Below are 27,755 nucleotides of genomic sequence, written 5' to 3'. Positions count from 1 at the left end.
CAATCAAGTCTGTAGTTTACAAAAGGTAATGTAACAGTTTATATATTATATAATTTTTTATATCTAACATATACAGAAAGCTTTCCTGTCTTCGATCCATTCATATTTGTAAGTCTCTTATTATACATATCATGTAAAAAAAATCAGCACCAACTATACAGTTTTATACATGTATTACATATTTACTAGACTGTTCCTAACTATCCGTCCCCTCTTATCTCCCTTGATGTTAAACATGGGGCCTGTTCGTTTATGCGGAACAACCAGGCTACATTCGCGTATCCCGGTTGAAATGGTATGTGTGGTGCAGAAATTTTCCACGATAAACGAACACACTTGGACCGTTCTATAAGGAGAGCTAAAAATCCACAGTTTCGGAGAATAAAAAACAGTGTTTCAAGAATATTATGACCTTCTTTCATCCGTCCACTGAATTATATAACGTAACTTAAAAACTACATGTGACTTGACATTGATTTAGAAAGAAATAACGCAAATTGGCAATAGTCAGCATTTTAGTTTCGGTTAGGCACGTCTGGACCCCTCAATCTACACGTTCCAAATTTTCCGGAAGGTCAGCCTCAGTCCAGATCTGTAAATGTCGTTTTCTTTACAGGTTCAACCGGTTTAACCGTTTCAACCTGTAACGCGAATGTGTGTTAGCTTTTAAATGTAACATTTTTTGGGTATAAATCCTGACGGACCTGCAAATGTTTATGCAGGCCTTGCAAGGCTTTGTCAAGGCTCGCCTGAAAGAAGCATCAAATTACTAGGTGCAACATAATTTAATAAATGAACAACTGTGGTCTGACTGGTTTAACTGTTTAAACGAAAACGGCCATGGTCAGCTCAAATAGGCTGGTACAGGTCTACAACAGGGGCTTTTATTATTCTGAACCATTGTGACTGAAGGTCAGTTTAATGTGTTGACAAGCAATCTTACACACATATTCAACTTGATAAAGTTTAGAAACAGAAGATGATACATTTGTTACATATACAAATACAACACATGAGTTCTTCAAATTGACACAAAAAAAGTTTTATCCAGTGAAATGAAACAAGCCCCAAGTAAAGTTAAACTTAAAATATTCCCTCAATGTATAAATATGTACCACAAATACTAATGACTAGTAAGAAAAAATCACGATAAAATCTTGCACTTGTGTAACAGGATTCATTTCTGGGAAACTAACAATTGTGTTTCCCTACAACAAGGGCAATAAATGTAAAACGTATAGCTGTGAATTCAGGTTCATGTATATACATAAGTTATATATATTGTATAAAGCCTAATAAATCACTTCCCAGAAAATAACTTATAGTCAGTGATTCACTTCAGGTTGTTTTACCTTAATTTATGATTTGATATCGATGTAATATTGTAAAAGGGGAAATGTTTGATCTGTGAAGATGACTATACTTGTGGTTAATAATGACATGCTACGTTAACTGCAGCAGGATCACAACTGTGAACATTTCGATATCACTAATAGTTTACAGTCAAAATGTAAAAAAAAACCACATCGTTTTGACAGTATCTTTGGTTGTTATGCAGTGACAATGTAAATAAAATTCTGTGAACCTCTTTTCCAGATGAATGGGTAGTGATGCACATTTAGAAGGTGGTAATAACTGAAACAAACTGATATTTATCTAGAACTGAATCAAATGAAAATGACAAATTTGTAATTACTTTACAAATAAATTATGCATATAATAGTAAAGGGTCAAAAATGATTAATACAAGTGTTTTGTGATATTTAAAACATGTTTCCAAAAATATCTTATGGTCAAAAGGGTACCTACATGTATACTATTCAACAGTAAGCAACAGAAATGTACTTACTGGCAGCAACTACACACATCTGTATAAATGGATGAAGTGTGTCTAAACTCAAAATATTCAAAGCGCCACAAATAATGTGCAGCATTCAATGCAAACTTCAAATTCAGTGTTCTTTTTAATCATAGAGACTAGATTTTCCCTACCCACAGGAGAGGGGTGACCTCTCACCAAGTGGGGTGGGTGGAGTGATAGGGAGGGGGTAGTCTGTAGGGAGGGGGTACCCCAATGTCATTGAGGAGATATTCTGGTGGTGTTGGGGCACTCCGGTCAGGTGTACCTCTCAACAAGGGCAGGCTTCCATTTTCTTCTTCCTCTTGTTGCCATGGAGATGGTTCATACTCACCGTTGCCAGGTATTAATATTGGTGGCCGTGGTTCAAGCGAGCTGTCCTTTTGTCGAGTCTCGTCTGGGAAGATAATTGGTTTCCTATCCTCAAGGTAGGTTGGAATCTCTGACTTTAAAACATATCGCTTCCTGCGATGAGGGTATTTACTGCTGCAGGCCATGAGTACAATGACGATAACAGTAACGATAACAAGGAAGGCTGCACAAGGCACAACAACCTCCAGCCAATGGTCTAGGATCGGCTTCACCTTTGACATGCCATGTTTGGATGGCTTGGACGGACGCAGGTAGGTGTCAACACAGTTGTCAGAGAAATTCACCGAGATCATGTCCTCTACAGTAAACATGGGTGCCATTAGACAGGAAAATGCTGGTAGTGTTGTCTCCTTTATAAGGTCCTGAAGGTAGGGTTTACTGCATGTACTGATGGAGGAATCAGACAGTGTGAACTGCACAACCAGTTGGTCTCCCTTCCACTCAACACCTACTACATAAATATCAGCCTCCACATGTATGCTCCTGAACCAGGTATCAAGCTTAGAAACAACAAGTACCTGTAACATCACAGATTCATCACTACCCTTGCTCATTGTTGCCGGAGTTACAGTTAAGGTCATTATGTGGGTGACCTCTGGTAATGGTTCAATGTCAAGGTGAATTGCATCTCTGGACTTCTGACCACATGTATCCATAGCAACTAAAGTAACACTATCAGTTACCATGGTATCTGCTGTAAACGGTAAACCATACAGAAGTTTTGATGATTCATCCATCTGAAGCCAAAAATTATGAGGAACATCCTTCCCATACGGTAAGGTCAACATCAGAGCAAGATCTGAGTTACCTGTGCTCTTGAAAGTGTCACAGACACTGTACAGGAATGGACGTCCTACTTGAACCTTGAGCTGGTCGACAGGTGTTTCAAGCAATGGAGCAGCACCGGAACATTTATCTGAAACACAACGAGGAAGATATATTACTACGTTACAGTCTTTCTGCTTGAATGAGAATGAATTTCTGAAATTGTACTGATATAATTGAAATAATGATAATTAAAAGATTATTATATTCATGGCCAAGATACATAAAAGACATTCCAAAACAATGGCTCTTTTCTTAAGTCATATTTCTGGAACTTTTGTTAATTAAGTGTTAAATGTTTTTAAAAAGACATCAGGATAATCTAGAGTCAATTAATTATTGAGTGATTGATAAAAATGAGAATCAACCAGCACAAGTCACAGGTTGAGGAACCATTTTCTCCCACAACCACTTTAGGTTTCATAACTCTTCACTCAATGGATAAACCTGCTAGGAGTTGATAAACGTTTTTGGTTACCCACTAGTGAATAACACCCTGGACATTATTTTATTGGTCAATCTTCAAATTATGATGTCAAGTAACAATACCTTGCGACAACATCTTTCATTGTGATGTCATAGTTCATGACACTTGTTTCCACAATCGGAAACAGGAACAATATACAGTGAAACCCCACTTCTGCATAACACGAATACATCCTTTTCCTCAAATAATTTTTCTTGGTCCCGACCGTGTTCTTATATATTCAATTTAGAATCCACCTTGGATTACACGAACAGCCATTACCCGAATACCCTGTATTCCTCGAACTCTGATTTATCCCTGACCACTCAAAACCTTAGTATTTTACCTATCGATTCATCCAACAGGTAGACACACCTGCATGCCATTGACATGCCTGGAGGCACAGACTGCGGTCCACACTCATTGTGCTTATTGTGTCGGACGGACGTAATGGAGGATTAACAGAGATATCATTAAGTAACTCTACCGTCACCCTGTTCAAACTTGAATACGCCATGATTGTTAATTTTGTTATCAATCAACATTATGATAACAGGGATTCAAGATTTTCTTCATTCTAAAATGATCGAAGAGTTCCTCTGGTTTTGATATTTTGTAAAATTAACCTAGCCGATTACAGTATGATGGAAAATGTCAAAAACGACATGCAGCTTTTTAGATTTTATTTCCTTTCTTAATACCTATAGCTATGGCTACATGTTTTCATTGTTCAGCTACTTTATATCTAATTGAATTTCCTCGACCTATTGATCTGGACCTCACAGGTTGGAGTGAGCAGGGTTTTACTGTTTTTCAAGACATTACATCTGAACACTGTGGGAGAAAAAGGTCCACAAACTTGCGATTGCTGATTATCATGTTTATCAAACTCTCCTTGGTTAATTTTCAAATTGTGCAAGACAGTAGGTAAACCTTGTGTCTTAATACAATTTTAAAATTAACTAACTCAAGTTAATTAAAAATGAAAACCAACCATCACTCGATGGGGAACCTCTATATACAGTAGATAGCAATTCAGACTATTGCTTTGATTTCATGTAGTGCTATTTTGGCTGTATACATGTAAAGAAAGTATGAATTTTGAGTGATTCATGCATAATTATATTTTTGCCATATTAATATAAGAAATATGTATTTAAGAATTGTCAGTTTTGAAACAAAGTTTATAACTTTCTTTCAATGCAATAAAACTTGCGCATCCCTTTTTTGTATATAGCATGATCCAAAATGGTATTGCTGTTCTTAAATTAGCACTGTAGGTTCTATGTGAGAAGAGCAAAAAACACATTACAGCACTGTTACGGATAGTCCGAATTATTCTGACCTTTTATCAACTTTTTTCATATCGGTCTGTCGTCGATTAACGTCAGAACTCCGTCCCTCTATAATATGCGGGAAATATGCGACCCACGCCCGGAGCGCACTTCAAACTGATATTTTAGAAACAAATCGTCACTTTCACACACATGTCGCACATGGATAGAAAGATCTATTCTTTATGCACTAGGTGGTATCAATAACATGTTTCAAAAAACATAACAAAAAGTATTTTCCAACGTTTTCTATACCAACCCATGTTTTTAATGGAAATTAGGCCATGAGCAATGTCACATGACTTGACGAGATCTCGCGTTACCGAAGGTATTTCCCAACATTATGACGTAGGCCGGCGAGATTTTAGTCACGTGACATTAGAAGACGGGGCTACCAAAAAACTAGAGTAAAACAGAATAAGCTTGAAAAAATATGTTTTAAGTGATTGTATTGGTTGGTTGAGGCCTGTTATGTATGTTCATCTTGTGCATAAAGAATAGATATTTCGATCCATGTGCGACATTCGTGTGAAAGTGACGATTTGTTTCTAAAATATCAGTTTGAAGTGCGCTCTGGGCGCGGGTCGTATATTTCCCGCATATTATAGAGGGCCGGAGTTCTGACGTAAATCGACGACAGACCAATATGAAAAAAGTCGATAAAACGTCAGAATAATTCGGACTATGTTACGGAGTAACTGTTGAGGCCTTGGCGTATGCTGTCTTGTTTGAGTGACATAGCAGCACAGCTTGTCACCCTTACTCAGAAGAGAGAATTAACATCACATCAGAATTAATGGATTGGATACTTGCATGACACAGATCATGATCAAAACAAGATTTTAGAGTATTGTGTATACAAGGCACTCAATGGAACAGCACCTGTATACTCGGAGGATTCATTTACCACTGAGATTGTATACAAGTTTATAAAGCACAGCTCGTGGAATGTTTATGTGTGACGTTTGGATGACTAGTACGATAATGTTTATGTGCGACGTTTGGACGACTATGAATGACCTTAATCTATTCCGTCTTTGCGTATTGCAGAGTTATCCTCTCTTGTGAGCAAGTATTGATTGTTACATCATTTGTTTGTGAGAGTAACGTCGTCAATTTTTGAGAAAACAACGTAATTTTCTCACACAAACCAATGACGTAACAATCAATACCTGCTCACAAGAGAAGATAACTCTGCAATATGCAAAGACGGAATACCTTGTTTACATATCATTTTTGCCCTGACTGTAGTCTGTGATAGTACATGTATTGTGAATACTCAGCTTATACGGACCATATCACCATACTCACCCAAAAAATGGTTATCATGCAACATGCATATTAACAGGATGGTTGTAGCTTTGCCTTGATCAATGACCCAATCCAAATACAGGTCAAACAACACATGCAGACGTATCATGCAGAAATCATTCACAATGACAGGTTAGGTTATCTCCCCTGAAACAGTAACAACAAAACGTGTACACACATTCAATATAAACACATTAGTCTAGGATAATTATTTTTTGCAAATGTGCTCAAACAACTTATTCACAGAAAGTTTAAGGTTGGAAAATAACTTATAATAACATCTATTATTTTCATGCATCTAAATAACTTTTTGCAAGATACATGTATCTGAATTATTATAGTTTTTCCTCTCCAACTTATACAGATTTATTTATTATTCTTTTCACCTTCCGTTATATTGCCTTTAATTATTTAGTACACAAAAATATACTGTAGACGGTAACTCAACAGATTGGTGAAATTAGTGAATAGCTAATATAGACTTAAATATATTACTGAAGGACAAATATTTGACTTGGGTTAAAAATTCTCCATTACAGTGTAAATGATTTATGGTACACTTGAGAAAAAAATACAGTTTATATACATGTATAGCTTAATCAAACCCTACCCTCTCTATACCTGTAATTTTAGTGTTTTTTTTTAAATCTCTGTAACAATGATATTTATCTTACAACTGAAAACTCTTATATCGATCAGTGTCCTCCATGATACAAACAACTTAATCAAATTAACACTATACGTTACCCTGAAGTGGCGTCAGTCAGAAGAAGAATTATCTATGTCAACCCATAAACATGGCAACAACTGAAAAGTATCACTCCTTCCAAATGTTATTCTCATCAAATGACATGGCAGCACTCTTGTTCAAATTCTCACAGATGTCAACAAGCTATTAAATGGCCTGGTCAAACACGAAGTAAATCTCAACATTGGGAAATATTTCCTTGTTGACAACCACTTCCAAGAATGACATGTTGATCATAAATAATAATGTTCACTGTTCAAATGCAAATATTGAAACCACAATCAAGGCTATATGCTAAGATGTTGCATCATTACAAGTTCCACAATTTAGTTGCCAGCGCTTTCAGTATTTTTCATATTTAGAGACTCTCATGCAAAATTCTGTTTCACTTTTCACAGAACACATCAGCTTACCATTACACATCTTCATCAAATAAAAAGCATGCAGATGCTAGGTCTATGATAAGACAGAATGACACTGTCTGCCGACGGCTGTGTGACTATACCTGTAGGAACTGGACTGGTCACTACGGCATCTTGGACAACAATGGTGAGGTCAGAAGCTATGCTACTGTTACAGGTATTGGTCATCCTAGGATGTGTAAGGTCAAGCCTAACCATGGTAACACCCGTCTCCACTGGAGTACCGTACACAGTGGTAGAGGATGAATTGTACCTCAGCCATGATGGTAAGGGCGTTACCTGTAAAATATGTGGCAAGTTTTCTTAGCTTGATATATACTGCATGATAAAAGTGAACTTTTGTAGCCAATGAAGTTTGTGTTAAAAACATACTGTATGTGATCTGTAATATACTGTCCAGAATCATAGATAAAACTATATTCTCACTTATCTATGATCTGTAATATACTTTCCGTTTATCAAACTGTCTTCTCATTTATCTGTTATATACATATTATCCTTTTATCAAACTATCTTCTCATTTATCTGTAATATACATATTATCCGTTTATCAAAATGTCTTCTCATTTATCTGTAATATACTGTCTCACTGTTCTTTGAATAGTAACATTCTGTGTATAGATAAAACTATATTTTCAGTGATTTGTAATCAGTAATATTCTGTCTTAAGATTAAACTATTATCTAACTGATTTGTACTTTTAGTATACTGTCCATAGATAGTCTCAATGATCTGTACTATACTGTCCAAAACAAGATATCCAAGGGTGAGAAATTCCACAAGCCCTATGACTCGGGCTGTTTGATTTCATGTTAAACTAGCGAAAATATTCAGTGTTTACTATGAAAATTATATAGAGATTCGGAATAAGATTTATCAGTTTGTAATGAATAGTAAAGGCCAAAGTTTCTTTTGAACACAAACAGAAATTGAAAACTTATTTTACGTCTTTTGAAAAAGTCGGTTTCTCTTTATATAGAGAGACAATAGAACGTTTCTGAATGAATTTTAACTTATTGGTAAGTATTTTAATCTGAAATCGTTAATATAACCAGCTGTCATTCAGGAGATATGTAACCTCTACATTTAGCAATAATGCAGTCTTACCAATGCTGTTGTCCAAAGATAACTATATTCTGGAGATACAAACTGATATTGTATTTTTGTATTGAGGTTTGCAGATACGGTGTGATCAGCCCGGACTCCCATTACTGTCAGTAAGTTGTTGTTGTCTCCCTTAGGAGTGGAACTCTGGCAAACTCCATACACAGAAGAAGGCAGAACAGTCATCAGCCATGCCAGGCTAATAAGGCAGGCATAGGAGTGATTAATCTTAACACGCCTGCAACATGACACATATATTTGGTTCAATTGATGAGGATGTGAAAGAAATGGCAATTTTCATATCACACTGTACAAAAAAGAAATCCTTTTAATAGAATGATTTACAACATTAATTTGTTCATGTTAAGTTTTGCGATCAAATCATGGAATACATTGAATATTCATTATCATAAACCAAACACAGCCTGTAGATAACTTATAACCCTTCAGCAACCTGTGTATAATAGTATATGTATAGGACAGCATAAAAATGCAACACGGTTGTCAGACTAGGACTTGAATATGTGACCAAATACTCAAACATGGACAGCTCTTCGATCTTTCAGACTCTTTCACCACTTAACTTACGTATTTATAATTTAATAACACTCTGTTTGCAGTAAAAGTTGTGTAACTTTAACAAGAGATGGGAAATGCTATGATAATGGGGCCAGATTGTTATTTGAGCCCAGGTCCTCCAAACTCTAGATGGATGATCAAAACAATTGAACTACCTTGTCACAGCTTGTCATGATCACCTACCCCAGCTCTGCTATACCCTTATAGCTACTTCTTTTTTCTTAGTACCCAAATTAAAGACAACACTCATTAAAACCCAGATTTGGATTTTCCTTTCCAACCATATTGCAAGGGACGTGGTTGCTGAGCTAGACTCCACTGCAAGTTGTAACGAGAGAGGGAAAATTCAACAGGGCTTGTCCTGGATTAAAACACAGAACCTTAAAACTCTTAAACGGATGCTCCATTCAATGGATAAAATGCTAATGCTAATGATTCAATTTGTTGGCAATATCTTGTGTAGAATATGACTACCTATAACTCTGATAGACAGAATGCAGAAGGATAATGAGTAATTAATTGATTTGCACATGCAATATTCTAAGGCCAATACTTTACATCTAGATACTCTGGAGACCTCATTACTGTTTAGATGCTCATCTAGTGGTACACATATCACTGTAAGTATTGACATTTGTCCATTTGCATAAGTCTAGAATACAAGCGATAACTTTCAGAATATTTCTGAAAGTTTAATGCACATTGGTACAACATCATCATACTACTTACTTGCCAGAGAAAAAATAACGTAAGTTAAGCATATCTGTGTATGACGCAAATGAATTCTGTCAACAATCAACATGGGAAGATCAATCAACCAGCCTCATCAACATTTTTTATAGCTTGACATGATCTTTTTGGCGTTTGAATTAGACCTTCATACATCAAGCTTTTCATTGACGTCGAACACACCGGTAATCCGTCGGAAGAGGAGTCTACAGGGACCACTTCATTGTGACATTTCTTCTTAGAAACTTATGATATGGCCATCATATTCATGACTAAATTGCTTTCAGCCAACAAAAGACATTTTTTCGTCATCACCAGACACTGCCAGTCGATAACAGGTGTAAAGAAAGTAGACGACGTGCTGGTGAAAGTCACCGGTGGTCGGATTTCAGGATGGCTCAAGGTTCTCGGTCAGGTGTCTGGACAGACAGAAGTCAAACACTCACAGGAAGCTGTACTTGTGGTAATGAGATAATTAATTCTAGGCTATGTAAAAGCATCGTCCCATTTGGGATAATTCCAACGACACAACAAAAAAGTTATTATTTACCTTCCTTTCGGAACTTCTCGGATGCTACCTGTATGATTATCAATGATTTGAAGGGAAATAACTCGTCCGTACTTCAAGTAAAACGTATTCAACTATACTTTCATGATCCTGTGTCACAAGCCCACACTTAGTGTATATACTCATTCAAAGCGTAGAAAATAAATGGTCAGTTCATTAATGCTACTCTTACCGTAGTCCCACTAAATGTCAACGCTCTATATACTACTCTTATCATCGTCCCATTAAATGTCAACGCTCTATATCATATTATCGTCTAGACACCAGTTTCCGCGCGTTATGTATTTCCACGCAGACATTTTATCAAGCTATATCTCGACACAACACAAGGATATTTTAGACGTTTGGCCATCGTCTGTAAACTGACAAAAAAATTACCGGAAGTTCGTCTGGAAAACATAAGATTTAATCAACGATTAAAAAACATGCATAAATATGCAGTTTTGCTTAATGCTCTTTTTATCTTGCTCAAAATGAAGCCATACCTGAAAAACGGTGATATATTTCATTCGTGAACCAGTCTTTTCTGTAGTCTGACAAACGTACGAAAATGTCGTATGCAAATGAGGCCACATCTCCTCACCCATTTTTGTCCACTTCCGATATATTTTTTATTCCAAACGAAGCTTTTGTTCTTGCAGGTCACTGTAGAGAATTTCTTTTTAGTGTATTCAAGTTATCTTTCTTTGAACACTAAATCAAAATAGACACACGGAAACATATGACGGCTAATCTGACGGGAGAAATTTGCAAAAAATTGTTTGTTCTGATTTTTTTTAAATACAGTTTTTTATATTGCTAGTTTTTTGTTTCCTTTAGTAGATTGTATACATGTTCATGACAGTCTTCCGTAATTTCAACAGTGTTCTGCCGATATGAGTACGAAATCGCGAATGCTTCTTAAGTGCGCGGAAACCTGTAACCCGAGGATATCATCGTCCCACTAAATGTCAACGCTCTATATCATATTATCATCGTCCCACTGAAGTCAACACTCTATATCATATTATCATAGTCCCACTAAATGTCAACACTCTATATCATATTATCATCGTCCCACTGAATGTCAACATTCTTATATACTACTCTTATCATCGTCCCACTATATGTCAACATTTTATATCATATTATCATCGTCCTACTGAATGTCAACACTCTATATACTTCTCTTATCATCGTCCCACTAGATATCAACACTATATACTTCTCTTATCATCGTCCCACTAGATATCAACGCTCTATATACTACTCTTATCATCTTCTCTCTAACGCTCTATTTTCCTATTACTATTCTTACCATTCTGTCTCTCTAAATGTCAACACTCTATATACTACTCTTAGAATATCGTCTCTCTAAATGTCAACGCTCTATATACTACTCTTAGAATATTATCTCTCTAAATGTCAACGCTCTATATACTACTCTTAGAATATCGTCTCTATAAATGTCAACGCTCTATATACTGCTCTTAGAATATTATCTCTCTAAATGTCAACGCTCTATATACTACCCTTACCATAGTCCCACTAAATGTCAATCCCCTATTTACTACTCTTATCATCGTCCCACTAAATGTCAACGCTCTCTATCCTACTCTTACCATAGTCTCACTAAACGTCAACGCTCTATATACTACTCTTTCCATAGTCCCACTAAATGTCAATCCCCTATTTACTACTCTTATCATCGTCCCACTAAATGTCAACGCTCTATATACTACTCTTACCATAGTCCCACTAAATGTCAACGTTCTATATACTACTCTTACCATAGTCCCACTAAATGTCAAAGCTCTATATACTACTCTTATCATAGTCTCACTAAATGTCAACGCTCTATATACTACTCTTACCATAGTCCCACTAAATGTCAATCCCCTATTTACTACTCTTATCATCGTCCCACTAAATGTCAACGCTCTATATCATATTATCATCGTCCCACTGAATGTCAACACTCAATATCATATTATCATCGTCCTACTGAATGTCAACACTATCATATTATCATAGTCCCACTGAATGTCAACACTCTATATCATATTGTCATCGTCCTACTGAATGTCAACACTCTATATCATATTATCATCGTCCCACTAAATGTCAACACTCTTATATACCACTCTTATCATCGTCCCACTATATGTCAACGCTCTATATACTTCTCTTATCATCGTCCCACTAGATATCAACATTCTATATACTATTATCATCTTCTCTCTAACGCTCTATTTTCCTATTACTATTCTTAGCATTGTCTCTCTAAATGTCAACACTCTATAAACTACTCTTAGAATATCGTCTCTCTAAATGTCAACACTCTATATACTACTCTTATCATAGTCCCACTAAATGTCAACGCTCTATATACTACTATTATCATAGTCCCACTAAATGTCAACGCTCTGTATACTACTATTATCATAGTCCCACTAAATGTCAACGCTCTAAATACTACTCTTACCATAGTCCCACTAAATGTCAACGTTCTATATACTACTCTTACCATAGTCCCACTAAATGTCAACGCTCTATATACTACTATTATCATAGTCCCACTAAATGTCAACGTTCTATATACTACTCTTATCATAGTCTCACTAAATGTCAATGCCCTATTTACTACTCTTATCATCGTCCCACTAAATGTCAACGCTCTATATACTTCTCTTATCATCGTCCCACTCTATATCATATTATCGTCGTCCTACTGAATGTCAACACCCTATATCATATTATCATCCTCCCACTGAATGTCAACACCCTATATCATATTATCATCGTCCTACTGAATGTCAACACTCTATCATATTATCATCGTCCTACTGAATGTCAACACTCTATATACTTCTCTTATCATCGTCCCACTAGATATTAACATTGTATATACTACTCTTATCATCTTCTCTCTAACGCTCTATTTTCCTATTACTATTCTTAGCATTGTCTCTCTAAATGTCAACACTCTATAAACTACTCTTAGAATATCGTCTCTCTAAATGTCAACACTCTATATACTACTCTTTGAATATCGTCTCTCTAAATGGCAACACTCTATATACTACTCTTTGAATATCGTCTCTCTAAATGTCAACGCTCTATATCATATTATCATCGGCCCACTGAATGTCAACACTCTATATACTACTCTTAGACTATCGTCTCTCTAAATGTCAACGCTCTATATACTACTCTTAGAATATCGTCTCACTAAATTTCGGAGGAAACAGACTAACTGAAGGTAAAACACTGGATAATTCCTCTGTTGTTAAGTTGTCATACATACACATATTACAGTAACATCCCCCTTAATTTTGTTTTGGATAAATCTGTAGTTAGACTGAGCCTGATAACAACTGTCATGACAAGGTAGCCCAGTTGGTAAGAACGAATGTAGTTTGATTGGAGGTAGCTCTGCCAAACTATCCAGTTTTACCTGTTTATTATTATGTCATTTTATATTAATGTTTGTTCTAATTGTAATAATGTATATACTTCTGTCATTGTAGGCTGAGAAATTGTTTGAACAGAAACAGGATGAGAGACAAAAACAGACTCGTGTACTGAAAGATTTGCAAAAACTACTTAAACATGCTACCGAGGAGAGGGAACTAAAAACCAGCATAAGAGGAACCGCTGAATACATGAAAATAGTGGAGAAAGAAAATAACCTGTATGGTCAGGTAGATGAACTTCAAGAACAGATAACTGTTCTGGAAGAGGCGGAGAGGAAATTCTTCATAAAGTTTTCCTCGTCTATAAGATCCAGTCAGGCGATTGAGCGTACCCAGTCTCAAAGATCTCAGCAGTTCGGATATGTTTTATCTGTTGTTGGCATTTGTTTAGGAGGGATTATAAGTTTTATTCTCAATGAACATAGGATGAACAAAGTCTATAAAATTGTGTCATCAGCAACAGATTTAGCAAATGATTATAAAGGTGATATGGGAAACCTTGGTGAACAGTTTCAGCAACAACAGGACAAAATGGAAGAGCTTATCTCTTCAATACAAAGTAAGCTAGGGCACTCAAGTGTTCATACAGAGTTAACTAACAAGTCGCAGAAGCAAAGAGTGTCAATGGAAAAGTGTCTGGAAGAAATCTTACAGAAGGTCAAAGATCAGAAAATCCTGCTGGACAGGATAGACAGGGAAATCACTGACCTAAAGAAACTCCATGAATCAGAGATTGTAAGAGACAGCAGTGGAGGGGTAGTGCATGTCTCCCCTGAGGTGAAGGATATATTAAGCAACAATCAGAAACAGATGGAGTGGAAAATGAAAGTGACGACAGTAGTTAGTCTGATACTGACTGTCCCCATCATTTATATTTTTAACAAAGGTATTGGGGGCAGTTGATAGGTATAAACTGTTTCAGGAGTAAAACTGTGGGCACTTTACACAGCTAGTAACAATAACATTGCTTAACATTTAGAAAAGTTTGCAAAGTGGTAATTTTCATAGATTTCACTGTTACTGAAATTACCAATAATAAGCCTGTGCAAACGTACTGACACACAATGAAATATATGTTTTGGCAACATTGCTAATGTGAACATTCTTATGCCCTGCAGTAAAGAGTTGTGGGTCGTCAAGTGTTACCCTTGTCTGTTTGTCTGTATGGTTAAGTTTTTGCGTTTGGGTCAGCAACTTCACATACTACTGCTCCACTATGATGACAGCATGTGACATGACTTTCTGTAAACTTTACTTATGTGACATTGTTTTAGTCTGGGACAAATTTCTAGTCATAAAGCATTAGTTTGGTTAGTTAGAATCTGAACATTTCTGCTCACTTATATTTCACCTTTAAACAACTTTATCTATTTTGGGTAATGTTAAATATTTCTACTTCCAATGAGAAAACAGATTGTAGACACATACATCCTTTTCAAATATGCAGACTTAAAATGTCAAATCCAGCAATCAGTGCCAACATTAAGCACATCTGAGTACATATCTATGCCCTTCAAGTGTGTTGTGTCTGTGATATGTATAAAAAATAAAGTGAATTCCATCTTACATCAGTATTTCTGTTATTAAATTCAGTTACAATTTTATCATTTCCTTCTGAATATAAAGAAAATACATGTACGAGTAAAATTGTCTCTACATAAACTAGAGTAAACTTTACCTTCACCCCGGGTGGAATGGATTACCAAAAGAAAACAAATTTTACAATTTGAAACAATCTTATTAAAAGCAGATCTTTAATTCCACTCCGATAATCTACGTCCAAGCTAGGCTGGTAGTATCCTTGGATGGAACCAATTGGGAAGGAAGTTTTCAGGACTGGAGTAAACTGCAAATTTTGGGAATTGGCTATAAATATGAAAAAGTTTCAATTGGGAATGGGGCCCTGTATTAGACCCAGAAAAAACACTGGTTGGTCATTTTCATTCGTAAACTTTGTCAGGCTCCATCCAGGAGAACTACCAGCTAAATATCATGACTCTTAGCCTTTCAGTTCTTCTGAAAAAATCATTTGAAATTGTCGACTCCTGTGACCTTGAAAGTAGGTCAAGGTCAATTTCCAATTTTGTTGGGCTCCATCTCAGAAAATTACAAGCCAAATATTATGATTCTATTACTTTTGGTTCTTCAGAAGTCATTTGAGGTTTTTGACATGTTTGACACCTGTGACCTTGAAAGTAGGAAGTGTTAATTTTCATCTCATGAGAGCTACCAGCTAAATATCATGACTTTATATGGGTCTTTTTTGTCTCTTTTTGGGAAGAAAATATACCAATTGGGAAGGAAATTTCCAGGAGTAAACTGCACTTTTGGGAATGAGTCATCAATATAAATAACTTCAATTGAGAATGGGGCCCAGTAATGGCCCCAGAAAAATACCCACTGGTAGGTCAGTCATTTGCAAACCTTTTCAGGCTCCATCCGATAGAGCTACCAGCCAAATGTCATGACTAGGTCTTTTGGTTCCTTCAGAAGAAGCTGTTAACAATCTGATTAGAATTCAGCTCCTTATTATACCATCATTCTACTATCGTACGATAGTATAATGAGGAGCTGCATTTTAACCAGATTGCTGTTTTAAGTTTTTGACATTTTTAACCACAGTGACATTAAAAGTAGGTCAAGGTCATTTTCATTTGCAAACTTTGTTTGGCTCAAACCTAGGAACCTAAATATGATCTAGGCCTTCCCATTCTTCAAAAGAAGTTGTTTAAAGGATAAGCTGACAGATTACAAAATTTGTTTTAGGATCCTGACAGTAAGAATTTGGTGGGACTAGTACTCTAAAACCCTAATTCGCTGTGACCTTGACAAAATGTTACAATGAACAAATTCTAAAAAATAATATTTATTACGCAATGTCACATACAATACTGTAGACTTGACGAATATATTCATCACACAGTAACTTTCCACCCAACAGATGCTCTCCATCACTCATCCTCATTAAAACACAAGGTATTTTTCAAATTCACAGTTTATACTCTCAAAATACATATCCAATTTCTCAACATTTATAAACTTGTTAATTTCTCAATGCAAAATCCTTTCAAGACCAATGTAAACTTTCACAGATCAATTTCTCAGTAAAAACTCTCAAAGCACTAATGGTCAGTGGAAACTCTAATATCATAATCGTATTCTCAGAGAAAATTCTCACACAACTTTTTATCAATGCAAAAATACATCTCAAAAACTTTTTCAAGAAAACTCTCACACATCTATTTCACGATGGAAACATGCACACAGATCATCAAGCTTTCAGTGGAAACCTGTTCATCCCCTGTGTACCTTTAGTGGACTCTACCATGCATTGATATGGATGAGCTCATTATGGTATACAGAGGTGAAAGGGTTAACACATCAAATTCTCTATCTGAAATTTCAAACATCAACTTCACAAAGTCACCACATCGATTTCACATTGCACATACAACTCCTTTCTTTAGTATATCATAATTACAGCCAGCTAGAAATCATTGTTCTGTTCATGAATATCAAAAAGATAAATGTAACAATAACCTAAAAATATCAAACACCAAATATTATATGATTTGAAAATTTTAGAATATAGAATATTCTACTTTTCCAATAAGACAGCAGATTTGGGTTCCAGTAAATTCAGCACCTACATCATTTACATACTTTTGTTTTCATTATCCCTTCTCTTGACCTGGTAAATGTATCCCTTTCTATACTTATTCCTATACTGTAGCCTTTTTTCCTGTTATCACCTTTACTGGTATTTGTATAGGGTGCATTATCTGTAAATATTGCAACCATTTTTCTATTTCAGTTGAAATATATAGCACCTCCATCTGTCTATTTGTTTAGGACTTAGCAGTGGTCATCACTTGATTGTCTCCCTTGTCTTACCACTCCAGTGATGTTTTTTCCCTGATGTTAACCACACGTTTATGTTTACACTTCCAGGTCCTGAAATCCTTTAGATATAGAAATGAATCCTCTTCATTATCTATCCTTGTTCTCAGTTATTTTATTTTAACCTGTCTGTTACTATTCAATCTCTGTCTTATCCCCTGGCCAATCTGTTCGTGTGTTTTTTCAGATGGTCCTCTCATTCCTTCCATCCTTTTTCACTGTCTCGGTCTGTCCAATCCTTCTTTCCTATTTTGATCTAATTCCACCCATGTTATTTTTCAGGCATTCCTTCTAATTTCAGTTTTAGTTTATCCAGTATTTCATGTCTAATGAGTTTTGTCCTGTCAATCCTGTGAGGTGGTGCCCATGGCCTCTCCTTCTTCCAATACAGCTTGCCATTGAGATGTCCACTGCTCAGGGTCACGTTCATATAACTGCAAAAAGTGACAAAATTATTATAAGAAAAATATTGACATTTCACCTGCTTCTAAAAGTTGATCTCATTACAGTTATGAAGCTTGAGTATAGAGTAATGCGATATGTAAGGCTACATCAGTTTCTTATGGTCTGGACAGGAATTAAAACACTGATCTTTATTAATTTTGTATTGGCAAGAAACTGTTACAAAGATGATCAGATATTTGACCGCTTTGCTTTGCTTTTTCGTATTGGTTCTGAGGTCATTTGGTCAAAGGATAGGACCATCTTTGTAATCAATGACCTGAGAACCAGTCCAAAAAAGACAAACCAAAAGGTCAAATATCTGAATCCCTATCTTGCACCTGTGTATTTGTCTAACCAACATGCAGGGTTAAACATCTTGTCTGTATGTTGTGACAGGGTTTTAATCTTATAAAGCACCGGTAACACTGTCTTACACATCAAAGACAAGGTCATGTTGTCTTGTCTTGTCTTTGAGGTCATGAACAGTAGCCCTATCTTACACCTCAAAGACGATGCCATGTTGTCTTGTCTTGTCTTTGAGGTCATGTACACCTGTCTTACACCTCAAAAAGATGCCATGTGTCTTGTCTCGGAGGTCATGTACAGTAGCCCTGTCTTACACATCAAAGACAAGGTCATGTTGTCTTGTCTTGTCTTTGAGGTCATGTACACCTGTCTTACACCTCAAAGACGATGCCATGTTGTCTTGGCTTGGAGGTCATGTACAGTAGCCCTGTCTTACACTTCAAAGACAAGGTCATGTACAATAGCCTCATCTCACACTTCAAAGACAAGGTCATGTTGTCTTTTCTTGTCTTTTATGTCATGTACAGTAGCCCTGTCTTACACTTCAAAGACGATGCCATGTGCCTTGTCTTGTCTTTGAGGTCATGTACAGAAGCCCTGTTTTACACATCGAAGACAAGGTCTTGTTGTCATGTCTTTTAGGTCATGTACAGTAGCCTTGTCTTACACTTCAAAGACGATGTCAGGTAGTCTTGTCTTTGAGGTCATGTACAGTAGCCCTGTCTTACACTTCAAAGACAAGGTCAGGTAGTCTTGATTTAAAGATCAAAGACAAGCTCATGTAGCCCTGTCGTACAAATCCATGACGAGGCCATGTTGCCCTGTCTTACAAATCAACCTCTTTCCCTGCCTTACGTGTTAATAAAGTCAACATGAGTAATTGAATCACTGCTCTGTACCTGTACAACTATGTGGCTCACCTGACTGACAAAGTCCAGACAATTCTTTCTTGATATCTCCTGCTTGGCTCTTTGTCCCCATCTGAACTCATACACAGGGGGATCCGAGTTCTGCTGGCGAGTATACTCAATGTAGCCCTGCTTGGCGAACTCTTGTGTGATCAACTTCTTTGAGTCTCCAAAAACCTCATGGTTGAAACTGTTATATGGATACAATGAAAATTTATAACTTCTTAAACGTTTCTTTATTAATTTTTTTTCTACAAAATATCACAGAAGTTCTACTGTAACATCAGATATTTATTGTGTGACCCAAATTACGTGTTTTCCCGACAAAACACCACTTTCTGGGTACATGAATTCGTGAATTATGAGTCCCCACTCAAACTGAGAATTGCTTTATGTCACACTTGTAATTACTTTGTGGACCCAACAATTTGTGGATGACTATTATCCACAAAATCAACAAAATGAAAAACCCCTTGAAAATTAGTGGTTCACAGTATTTTGATTTTAATGGGAAACATAATTTTAAGAAATAGAAAGCAGTAGTTAAAATAAAACACAAGCTCAACAAAAGAACATAATGCATTGTCCCTTAATCATAGCATTTATGTACTTACTCCGTATCGATTCCGAGTTTTTTCAGGGTGTGCCACATGTAAGCTGAAATCAGCGATTTGAAATTTTAAAGGAATCGTTTTCAGTATGTTAAACATTCATCAACTATCTGTTTGTCGGTATAAAGTTAGTCTGAAGATAGTTTAAGTACGTCAAGTGAAGGGATTCTGTCCTGAGTTGACATGGGACATCCCTGGATGAAGGGGATTCAGTACTATGTATTCAACAGTTGTAGTCCTCTATGGGAAACATTTTAACTACTTTTCAAGATATTATAGGAGAATATCAACTAAAAATGGAACAAACAACCATTAAACAGTTTTTACAGCAGATTTAAAATCCAAGTGCTCCGGTCTCTGATTTCCTATTGCTATTCTAACCCTTCTCAATTTCTATCATGCCGATTCTCACAAAAATCAATGTTGATATTTCTCCCATGTTCCAAGCCAATATTATTTAATAAAACAAAAATGTTATTTTTTTCACCTACCGTAAAAACTGGAATTTTTGTTTGGGATTTAATTTCAATATTTCATGGATCTTAATATTTCACTTTAACTATGTAATACTGTTGTGCTCATCACCCAGATCTGGTTGCAATGTTTATACATTGTTTTAACCATTGCAATGTTTTGAAAATATAGTAAAAAAGGAAGCGAATTATGGGTCAAGGTGAATTGCTTTTGACACATTTGACAGCCCTTCACCTTAGTAATTTGTAAATCAATTAAGTATTCTGAATGCAAGAATTCTAATCCCTATAAAGAGGGAGGTACATGACCGACAAAAGAACATAACATGAATTGCAGACAATTTATGCCAGGTCATGAACTACCTGTGGTAATAATGAAATCTAGCAGTGACATTTTGTTTTGTTTAGCTTTTAGAAACTAACTTGAAAAGGATTTATGCATGATAACATCTTGACAGTGTCCTTGGAAGTATCACTTACAGTCCAGCATGACCTGTCCATTCATGAAGATGAGACTGAGAATGACCATAAGAAGGCCTGTCTTGGCGTCATCTTCTTCTGGCCTGAAATAGCCATACAAAAAAATGTATCAGAACAACAGTTCTTGCACAATTAATATGGTGCTATCGGCAAAGATGTATTCATCAAGTGTTCACATGTCAGAGTGTGCCATTTGAAAACCACCTTTTGATTTCAACAGCACATCTGGTTTATTCTAGATTACAAAGTATTACAATGAAAGAATCTGTAGGATACTAAAATAACAATATCAAACATTCTAGAATCACAGCAAATTTTATAAGAGTTCTACCCTATCCTCTTTTAATCAATCCCCAGGTTGACATGTAATGTCATTACCTATGCCTCTTGTTCCATTATGGTTCACCATTCTATAGAAGTACCATTAACACTGTCCTGCTTGGATTCTATTAACACTTAAATACCATTTTATTTGTCTATGCCAGTTGCTTGATCTTCTATGTCAAGTGTTGCATACTGAGCTTCCATTCCACAAGTGAAAATTAAGACCTGCTCAGCTCCGTTCCCAAAACCTGCTAATCACTCACCACTCCAAAGGTATGCTTTCCATCCCGGCTCACCAAGCCACAAGTGTTAATTGATCCTAGACTCACCACCCAATAGATGTGAATTATCTCCCCTGACTTACCACTTCACAGATGTAAAGTCCTGCCCTCACTCAAAACTCCACAGATATAATGTCCTGACCTCACTCACCATTACACAGGTGTAGAGTCCTATCCTCACTCACCATAACACATGTGTACAGTCCTGCCCTCACTCACCATTCCACAAGTGTGAAATCCTGCCTTCACTCAGAACTCCACAGATATAACGTCCTGCCCTCACTCACCATTACACAGGTGCAGAGCCCTGCCCTCACTCACCATTCTACAGGTGTCGAGTCCTATCCTCACTCACCATTCTACAGGTGTAGAGTCCTGCCCTCACTCACCATTCCACAAGTGTGAAGTCCTGCCTTCACTCAGAACTCCACAGATATAATGTCCTGCCCTCACTCACCATTCTACAGGTGTAGAGTCCTATTCTCACTCACCATTCTACAGGTGTCGAGTCCTATCCTCACTCACCATTCTACAGGTGTAGAGTCCTATCCTCACTCACCATACTACAGGTGTCGAGTCCTATCCTCACTCACTATTCTACAGGTGTCGAGTCCTATCCTCACTCACCATACTACAGGTGTCGAGTCCTATCCTCACCCACTATTCTACAGGTGTCGAGTCCTATCCTCACTCACCATTCTACAGGTGTCGAGTCCTATCCTCACTCACCATACTACAGGTGTAGAGTCCTATCCTCACTCACCATTCTACAGGTGTAGAGTCCTATCCTCACTCACCATTCTACAGGTGTCGAGTCCTATCCTCACTCACCATTACATAGGTGTACAGTCCTGCCCTCACTCACCATTCCACAGGTGTAGAGTCCTGCCTTCACTCACCATTCCACAAGTGTGAAGTCCTGCCTTCACTCAGAACTCCACAGATATAATGTCCTGCCCTCACTTACCATTCCACAGATATAATGTCCTGCCCTCACTTACCATTACACAGGTGTGAAGTCCTGCCTTCACTCAGGACTTCAGACATAATGTCCTGCCCTCACTCACTATTCCACAGATGTAGAGTCCTGCCTTCACTCAGAACTCCACAGATATAATGTCCTGCCCTCACTTACCATTCCACAGATGTAAAGTCCTGCCCTCACTCAAGACTCCAGATATAATGTCCTGTCCTCACTCACCATTCCACAGGTGTGAAGTCCTGTCCCGCTTGTCCATCTCGATTACCCAGGTCCTCTGTATCAGTGTCTACCCTGTTTACAAGGATGTATGTACCCTTAAGTTTGTCCTCGAGTGCTACAAGCTCTATACCAAACACCTAAAAAAAAAACCACCTGATTAATTAGTCTTAACACTTATTCAGTAAATTCCACATACATCAAGTTGCTACCATCCCTATTAGGGCCAGGTACAATTTTGAGACATGGTGCAGTGCAATGGTCTAGAACCTCCCATCTCCAACCAAAAGACACACAAAAGTTCACACACCAAGTATGAGTAACAATTTTGATGTCAAATATAAATGATTTTTGCTACATATTTCACTTAATATTACTGGTCACCATTGATACGGACAAACTTTACTGATTTTTTTTATAAAGCATGAATGAAAAGTAAGATTTATAATTTGTTCAGGAATACTGAAACATGATAGTAAACAGAAGCTTTCATGGTGGTTACTGTTTTGGCCAAATACCTGTAAAAGTGCATCTCCTGCTTTCTTCATCATCACTGGGAAGGCTCCACGATGTTCCTTCAATACATGCTTGTTTATATCTGCAACAAGTGGTTTGAACACACAAATTGTTATATATATATATGACAAATAACAGCTGGAATTTGAACAAGTGTGTAGTGATGTAGCTTTTATTCCTGTTATGACAAACTTAATGAAACATAAGAGGTCAATTTTCTCAAGAACTCCACATATATTGCAGTTATATATATGGATTGGACCAATTTGATCGTCATTTTTTTCAATTTCATGCTGGTATATTCAATGATTCTTAATTTTTAGTTAATATTTCAACATTGAAGTGTCTGTGTTGCCAGTGCAAATGAGATTCCTGGACACCCAAACGTCACCAAAACGTTTGCTTCTAAGTTCAAACAGTTGTCTCATGTTAATGGAGAAACTTCAAAATAATGCTGATCCAACTGCAATCATAGCCCTATGGACACAGTTTCTTATGGTAATGCTTATAGAGGATCTTGCAGTTGAAATGTCAATATATTAGAAGTAATACCCATTTTCTTGATGGGAAGTTTTTTCTGGTCCATGATGAGTAGATACTGTACAAGATCATGGAGTCGTTTTTCTTGGTCTGCAGGGTCCATGCTGGCTGCAGCCTTCTGAGCCTGTGTACTATGGGCCTGTGATGATGGGGCCTGAGAGGACGGCCCGGGCGTAAATTCTTCATCCTTAAATGAACACAACAACACATGCTATAGATATATGGTTATGACAAAGGTATGTCTTTTTTTTGATATTGTGGGAAAACAAGTTGCCCAAGTGTTTATTTTACTGTTTTCCTTGTGTATCTTTTTATTGCCCTCCTAGTGTAACTAAAGGTACGGTACGGCTATTCTATCGGCGTTTGTAGCGGATATCACTAGTGCAGTCTATTTGTTTACATGGGTGTTTACTTTTGAGACGATCGAATGTTGGGGAGTTACCGGAAGAGGTTCTGGGCTCACTGCGCATACGCCATAGATTAAGCCCATTAGAACGGATGTCCGATACATGTTACATAGGGCCAGGAGGCTGGTGTATAAAAGGGGATGCATGAGCAAAATCTGGGAACTTGCGTGGCCGGAAAGCCGGCTATACCAGGAGGGAAAAACCCATCTACTGAGGCGCTGAAAACAGTGCTACCGATGTACTGAAAGCAGTATACACCCACGTTAGGGAACGTCAGGTTAAGGTTAAGGCTAGTTAGCTTCACGTATTTCAGTGTTCCGGAAGGGGGTAGTTTTCACTGGTATAGTTATAGAAAAGTACATTTACCTATAGGCCTTATTTTACCACGTCGGGCTAATATATATAGGTTCACTACACCTCATTTTTTTTTCTACACTGTAGGTTTTGTTCTGTCTTGTTTTATATACTACTGTTATTAATGTACATATTTTTTGCCATGTTTTACCGGCTATACCTTAGCCATGTGATATGTAAGAAACGTTAGTTAACTTTGAAACAAGGTGTTGATTGATTTATAACTCGGATACTCCTCCACATCTGACGGACCTGTGTCTGACTGTACAGACGGATGCAGCAGGACAATCTTGTGGATAGTCAGTCAGTTTGTCTGTAGTTTTGGGGAAAACCTAAACTACTATACGATCACTTACATCTACATTTACATTTACGGCGATACTGCAAAGGGCCGTCGAACAGCATCAACTTGCAGGTAGACTTGTGTGGCGTGGCTTCCACATAAGTTCATTAAAAACAGGTTAAAAAGTTAAAACTATTTACAGGATCCACATTCACTCTGCAAGATGACTGTGGAGCGAGGTCTTGAATGCCTCCACAGACAGCTGCTCGACGACCTCTGATGGTAGTCCATTCCATTCCATGATGGTGTTTGGAAAGAAGCTGTATTTGTAGGTGTCGGTGTTGCATCGTATGTTGATATAGCCATGGTTATGTTGTCTCCTTCCACTTCTGGCGTTACTACTGATATATGGTGGTATGATCAGTGCGTTGGTGTTGTGGATGCCTTTGTAGAGGTTGGTTAGTCGACTTTCCTTCCGTCTCTTCTGTAGGGGCCGCCAGTGTAGCTCGATCAACATCCCGGTTACACTACTGTAACGCGAGTAATCGCCGGTTGTGAATCGAGCTGCTCGCCGCTGGACTCTTTCTATTGACTTCTGTTGGTTTTTCTTATGTGGATCCCAGACTGAAGCTCCATATTCAAGTTTTGGTCGGATTAGGGTCAGGTAGGCCTTCTCTCTCACTTCCTGTTTGCATTTTCCAAGGTGGCGCCTCAGTAAGGATAGTAATCCGTTTGCCTTTGTGGTCATCTGGTTGATATGTTGCTTCCAGTCCAGGTTGTTCGCTATTTCCACTCCAAGGTATGGGTTGTGCTCTACTACTTGGAGTGTACTACCATTGATGTTATAGTCGGCTCCTGTTGTTGTGTTGGTTCGGGATCTCTTCATCCTCATCGTGTAACTCTTCTTGGCGTTGAATTTCATCAGCCACTTGTTCGACCAGCTGACCATTTTGGCTAAGTCATCCTGTAGCTGGTGGGTGTCTGCGACAGAGTCAATGATCCTGAATAGGAGGCAATCATCTGCGAATAGCTTGACAGAAGAGGTGATTCCTGCGCCTATATCGTTGACGTATAGAAGGAACATCAGGGGACCCAGGACTGTCCCTTGGGGGCCCCTGACTCTACTTGGACTTCAGCTGACGATTCTCCATCGAGTACAACTCTCTGCGATCTCTTGTTAAGCCAGTGTTGTATCCATCCATGGGTTTCCTGCTGTATCCCATAGTGGGACAACTTCTCCAATAGTCGACTATGTGGCACGGTGTCGAACGCTTCAAGAGAAATCCATAATCATAACGTCGACCTGCTTCCTGTTGTCCATGGCTCTGGAGATCTCATCCACTGTTTGGAGTAGCTGCGACTCACAAGAGTGACCTTTCCGGGAGCCGCGCTGATACTTGACCAGGATGTTGTTTTGGTTCAGGGGGTTCATTACTTGCTGGTATATGATGTGCTCAATCATCTTGCATACCACGCTGGTAAGAGACACTGGTCTGTAGTTGCTCGGGTCAGTCTTGCTTCCTTTCTTGAAGATCGCGGTGATGTTGGCATTCCTCCAGTCATTCGGTACATTTCCAGTGTCGTACGAGTGTTGACATATGAGAGAAAGCGATGGTGAAATTTCTCTAGCTGCTTCCTTCAGCACTCTTGTAGGGATGCAATCAGGGCCGCTCGCTTTGTTCGTGTCCAGGTTCTTGAGAAGTTTTTCTATTCCTTCAGCTCTGAAGTAAATCCTGTCCAATGGTCCATAGGGTGCTCCTTCCTTGCGTGGTACATCTCCCAGGGGTTCGCTGGTGAACACTGATTGGTACTGTCTATTCAGAGCTGATGCCTTCTGCTTGGGTGTTGATAAAAGTTCCCCGTTCTCCTTCAGGGATGGTATCCTACTACTGTTGCTTCTCTTACTCCGGATGTATGAGTAGAACTTCTTGGGTTTTCTGAGGCGCTGGTGTTCAGGAATTTGGTGGTGTATTCACTGTGGGCTCTCTCCGACTCCCTTTTCACAGTCTTCTCCATCTCTTTAAATTTTATCCAGTCCCCTGCCTTCTTTGTTTTCTTTGTCCGTGTGTATCTTCTCTTCTTCTGGCGACATAGCCTCTTAATCTCTGGCGTGATCCACGGTAAGTTCCATCTGGATGTTATCCTCTTCATGGGGATGTGTTTTGCCGTGGAGGTGTTCAGGGCGGTTTTGAAGTCTGTCCAGAGTTCTTCAGTGTTTTTCCTGGTGGTATCGCTTTGTAGGAGGTTGTTGGTGTAAAGGTTCATGTCCTCTCTTATTCCGTCCATGTTAGCTTTCCTGTTTTGGTACACCTTTCTCTCTGGTCTTCGCTGTCTCTGGGCATTGGTGTTGAGTTCGGCAATGATGATGTCATGGTCACTAATTCCGGGGTGTACTTCAACCGGCACGACAGGCTCTCCCCACAGACGTCCAGCTATTATAATATCTTCATTACCAAGGTCAGATCATCTTCATAATAATAATAGTATGTTACAAGTGAAATCCATTATACCTAAAAGACTGACAAGTGTCAAATGGGGATGATTATCAGAGACAAAACATTGATCGAAAAATATTACCAGAATCGGTGCATATGAAATCACGCATGAGACGTTTAAGAATTTAACCATTTTGTAGAAGCTTTTTATCATGATCACTTGACACATAAATCTTGAACCTCCAATTTTGACGGTCACATATCAAATACAGGAAGGGATCTTGCCCGTGGTTACATTATATAAACAACCGAGACATCCGAAGTCGCATACTCAATCGGTTAAACTGTTATTCATTTTATAATCGCATATTCATTGAGTTTGATCTTTCTGATAAAACCATGCAGGTTATTTCCCGGTTATTTAGCTTACTGAATCTTTTGATAGCTGCTTCTTCGTTTTAGGCATCTCGTCTGTTCCCGCTAAATCACATAATAATCTTCCAAATGCTTTCAGTGTACGAGTA

At 37.8% G+C, this 27,755-nt stretch overlaps 3 protein-coding genes across 3 annotated transcripts; 1 reads left to right on the top strand and 2 right to left on the bottom strand.

The window, feature by feature from the left end:
• Positions 1–335: 335 nt before the first annotated feature.
• Positions 336–9,870, bottom strand: LOC110453211. Its single transcript, XM_021502067.1, has 4 exons — positions 9,749–9,870; positions 8,444–8,678; positions 7,420–7,615; positions 336–3,146 (listed from the first exon to the last, which is right to left on the bottom strand). Exons 1-4 carry the CDS (start codon positions 9,778–9,780, stop codon positions 2,014–2,016), a joined length of 1,596 nt encoding a protein of 531 aa, XP_021357742.1. The 5' UTR covers positions 9,781–9,870; the 3' UTR covers positions 336–2,013.
• Positions 9,871–9,911: 41 nt separating this feature from the next.
• LOC110453212 lies at positions 9,912–15,339 on the top strand. Its single transcript, XM_021502068.1, has 2 exons — positions 9,912–10,211; positions 13,826–15,339. The coding sequence occupies exons 1-2, from the start codon at positions 10,002–10,004 to the stop codon at positions 14,672–14,674; spliced, it is 1,059 nt and encodes a 352-aa protein (XP_021357743.1). The 5' UTR covers positions 9,912–10,001; the 3' UTR covers positions 14,675–15,339.
• A 1,285-nt stretch (positions 15,340–16,624) lies between these two features.
• LOC110453235 (non-structural maintenance of chromosomes element 3 homolog) lies at positions 16,625–27,747 on the bottom strand. The gene is made up of 8 exons (XM_021502101.1): positions 27,662–27,747; positions 23,765–23,939; positions 23,215–23,294; positions 22,700–22,836; positions 20,894–20,976; positions 19,944–19,986; positions 19,342–19,519; positions 16,625–18,105 (listed from the first exon to the last, which is right to left on the bottom strand). Exons 1-8 carry the CDS (start codon positions 27,695–27,697, stop codon positions 18,016–18,018), a joined length of 822 nt encoding a protein of 273 aa, XP_021357776.1. The 5' UTR covers positions 27,698–27,747; the 3' UTR covers positions 16,625–18,015.
• Positions 27,748–27,755: the final 8 nt, after the last annotated feature.

This window comes from Mizuhopecten yessoensis, unplaced genomic scaffold, assembly GCF_002113885.1.
Source record: "Mizuhopecten yessoensis strain PY_sf001 unplaced genomic scaffold, ASM211388v2 scaffold7201, whole genome shotgun sequence".
In the NCBI taxonomy this organism is placed as follows: Eukaryota; Metazoa; Mollusca; class Bivalvia; order Pectinida; family Pectinidae; genus Mizuhopecten; species Mizuhopecten yessoensis.
The sequence above is the reverse complement of the archived record's forward strand: the minus strand, read 5'-3'. Positions and strand labels throughout refer to the sequence as shown.

Bases quoted from the DNA above. Each gene is read 5' to 3' on its own strand.
- LOC110453235 (XM_021502101.1), bottom strand. From the start codon at position 27,697: ATGCCTAAAACGAAGAAGCAGCTATCAAAAGATTCA. The intron at 22,837-23,214 runs GTATTTGGCCAA...TTTTTTTTTTAG, and splicing joins CAGGAGATGCACTTTTACAG to GTGTTTGGTATAGAGCTTGT. The intron at 18,106-19,341 runs GTGAGCCACATA...CACTTTTTGCAG, and splicing joins GTCTGGACTTTGTCAGTCAG to TTATATGAACGTGACCCTGA.
- LOC110453212 (XM_021502068.1), top strand. From the start codon at position 10,002: ATGGCCATCATATTCATGACTAAATTGCTTTCAGCCAACAAAAGACAT. The intron at 10,212-13,825 runs GTAATGAGATAA...CTGTCATTGTAG, and splicing joins CACAGGAAGCTGTACTTGTG to GCTGAGAAATTGTTTGAACA.
- LOC110453211 (XM_021502067.1), bottom strand. From the start codon at position 9,780: ATGCTTAACTTACGTTATTTTTTCTCTGGCAA. The intron at 8,679-9,748 runs GTAAGTAGTATG...GTCATGTTGCAG, and splicing joins CGTTATTTTTTCTCTGGCAA to GCGTGTTAAGATTAATCACT. The intron at 7,616-8,443 runs GTAAGACTGCAT...CATATTTTACAG, and splicing joins ATCTTTGGACAACAGCATTG to GTAACGCCCTTACCATCATG.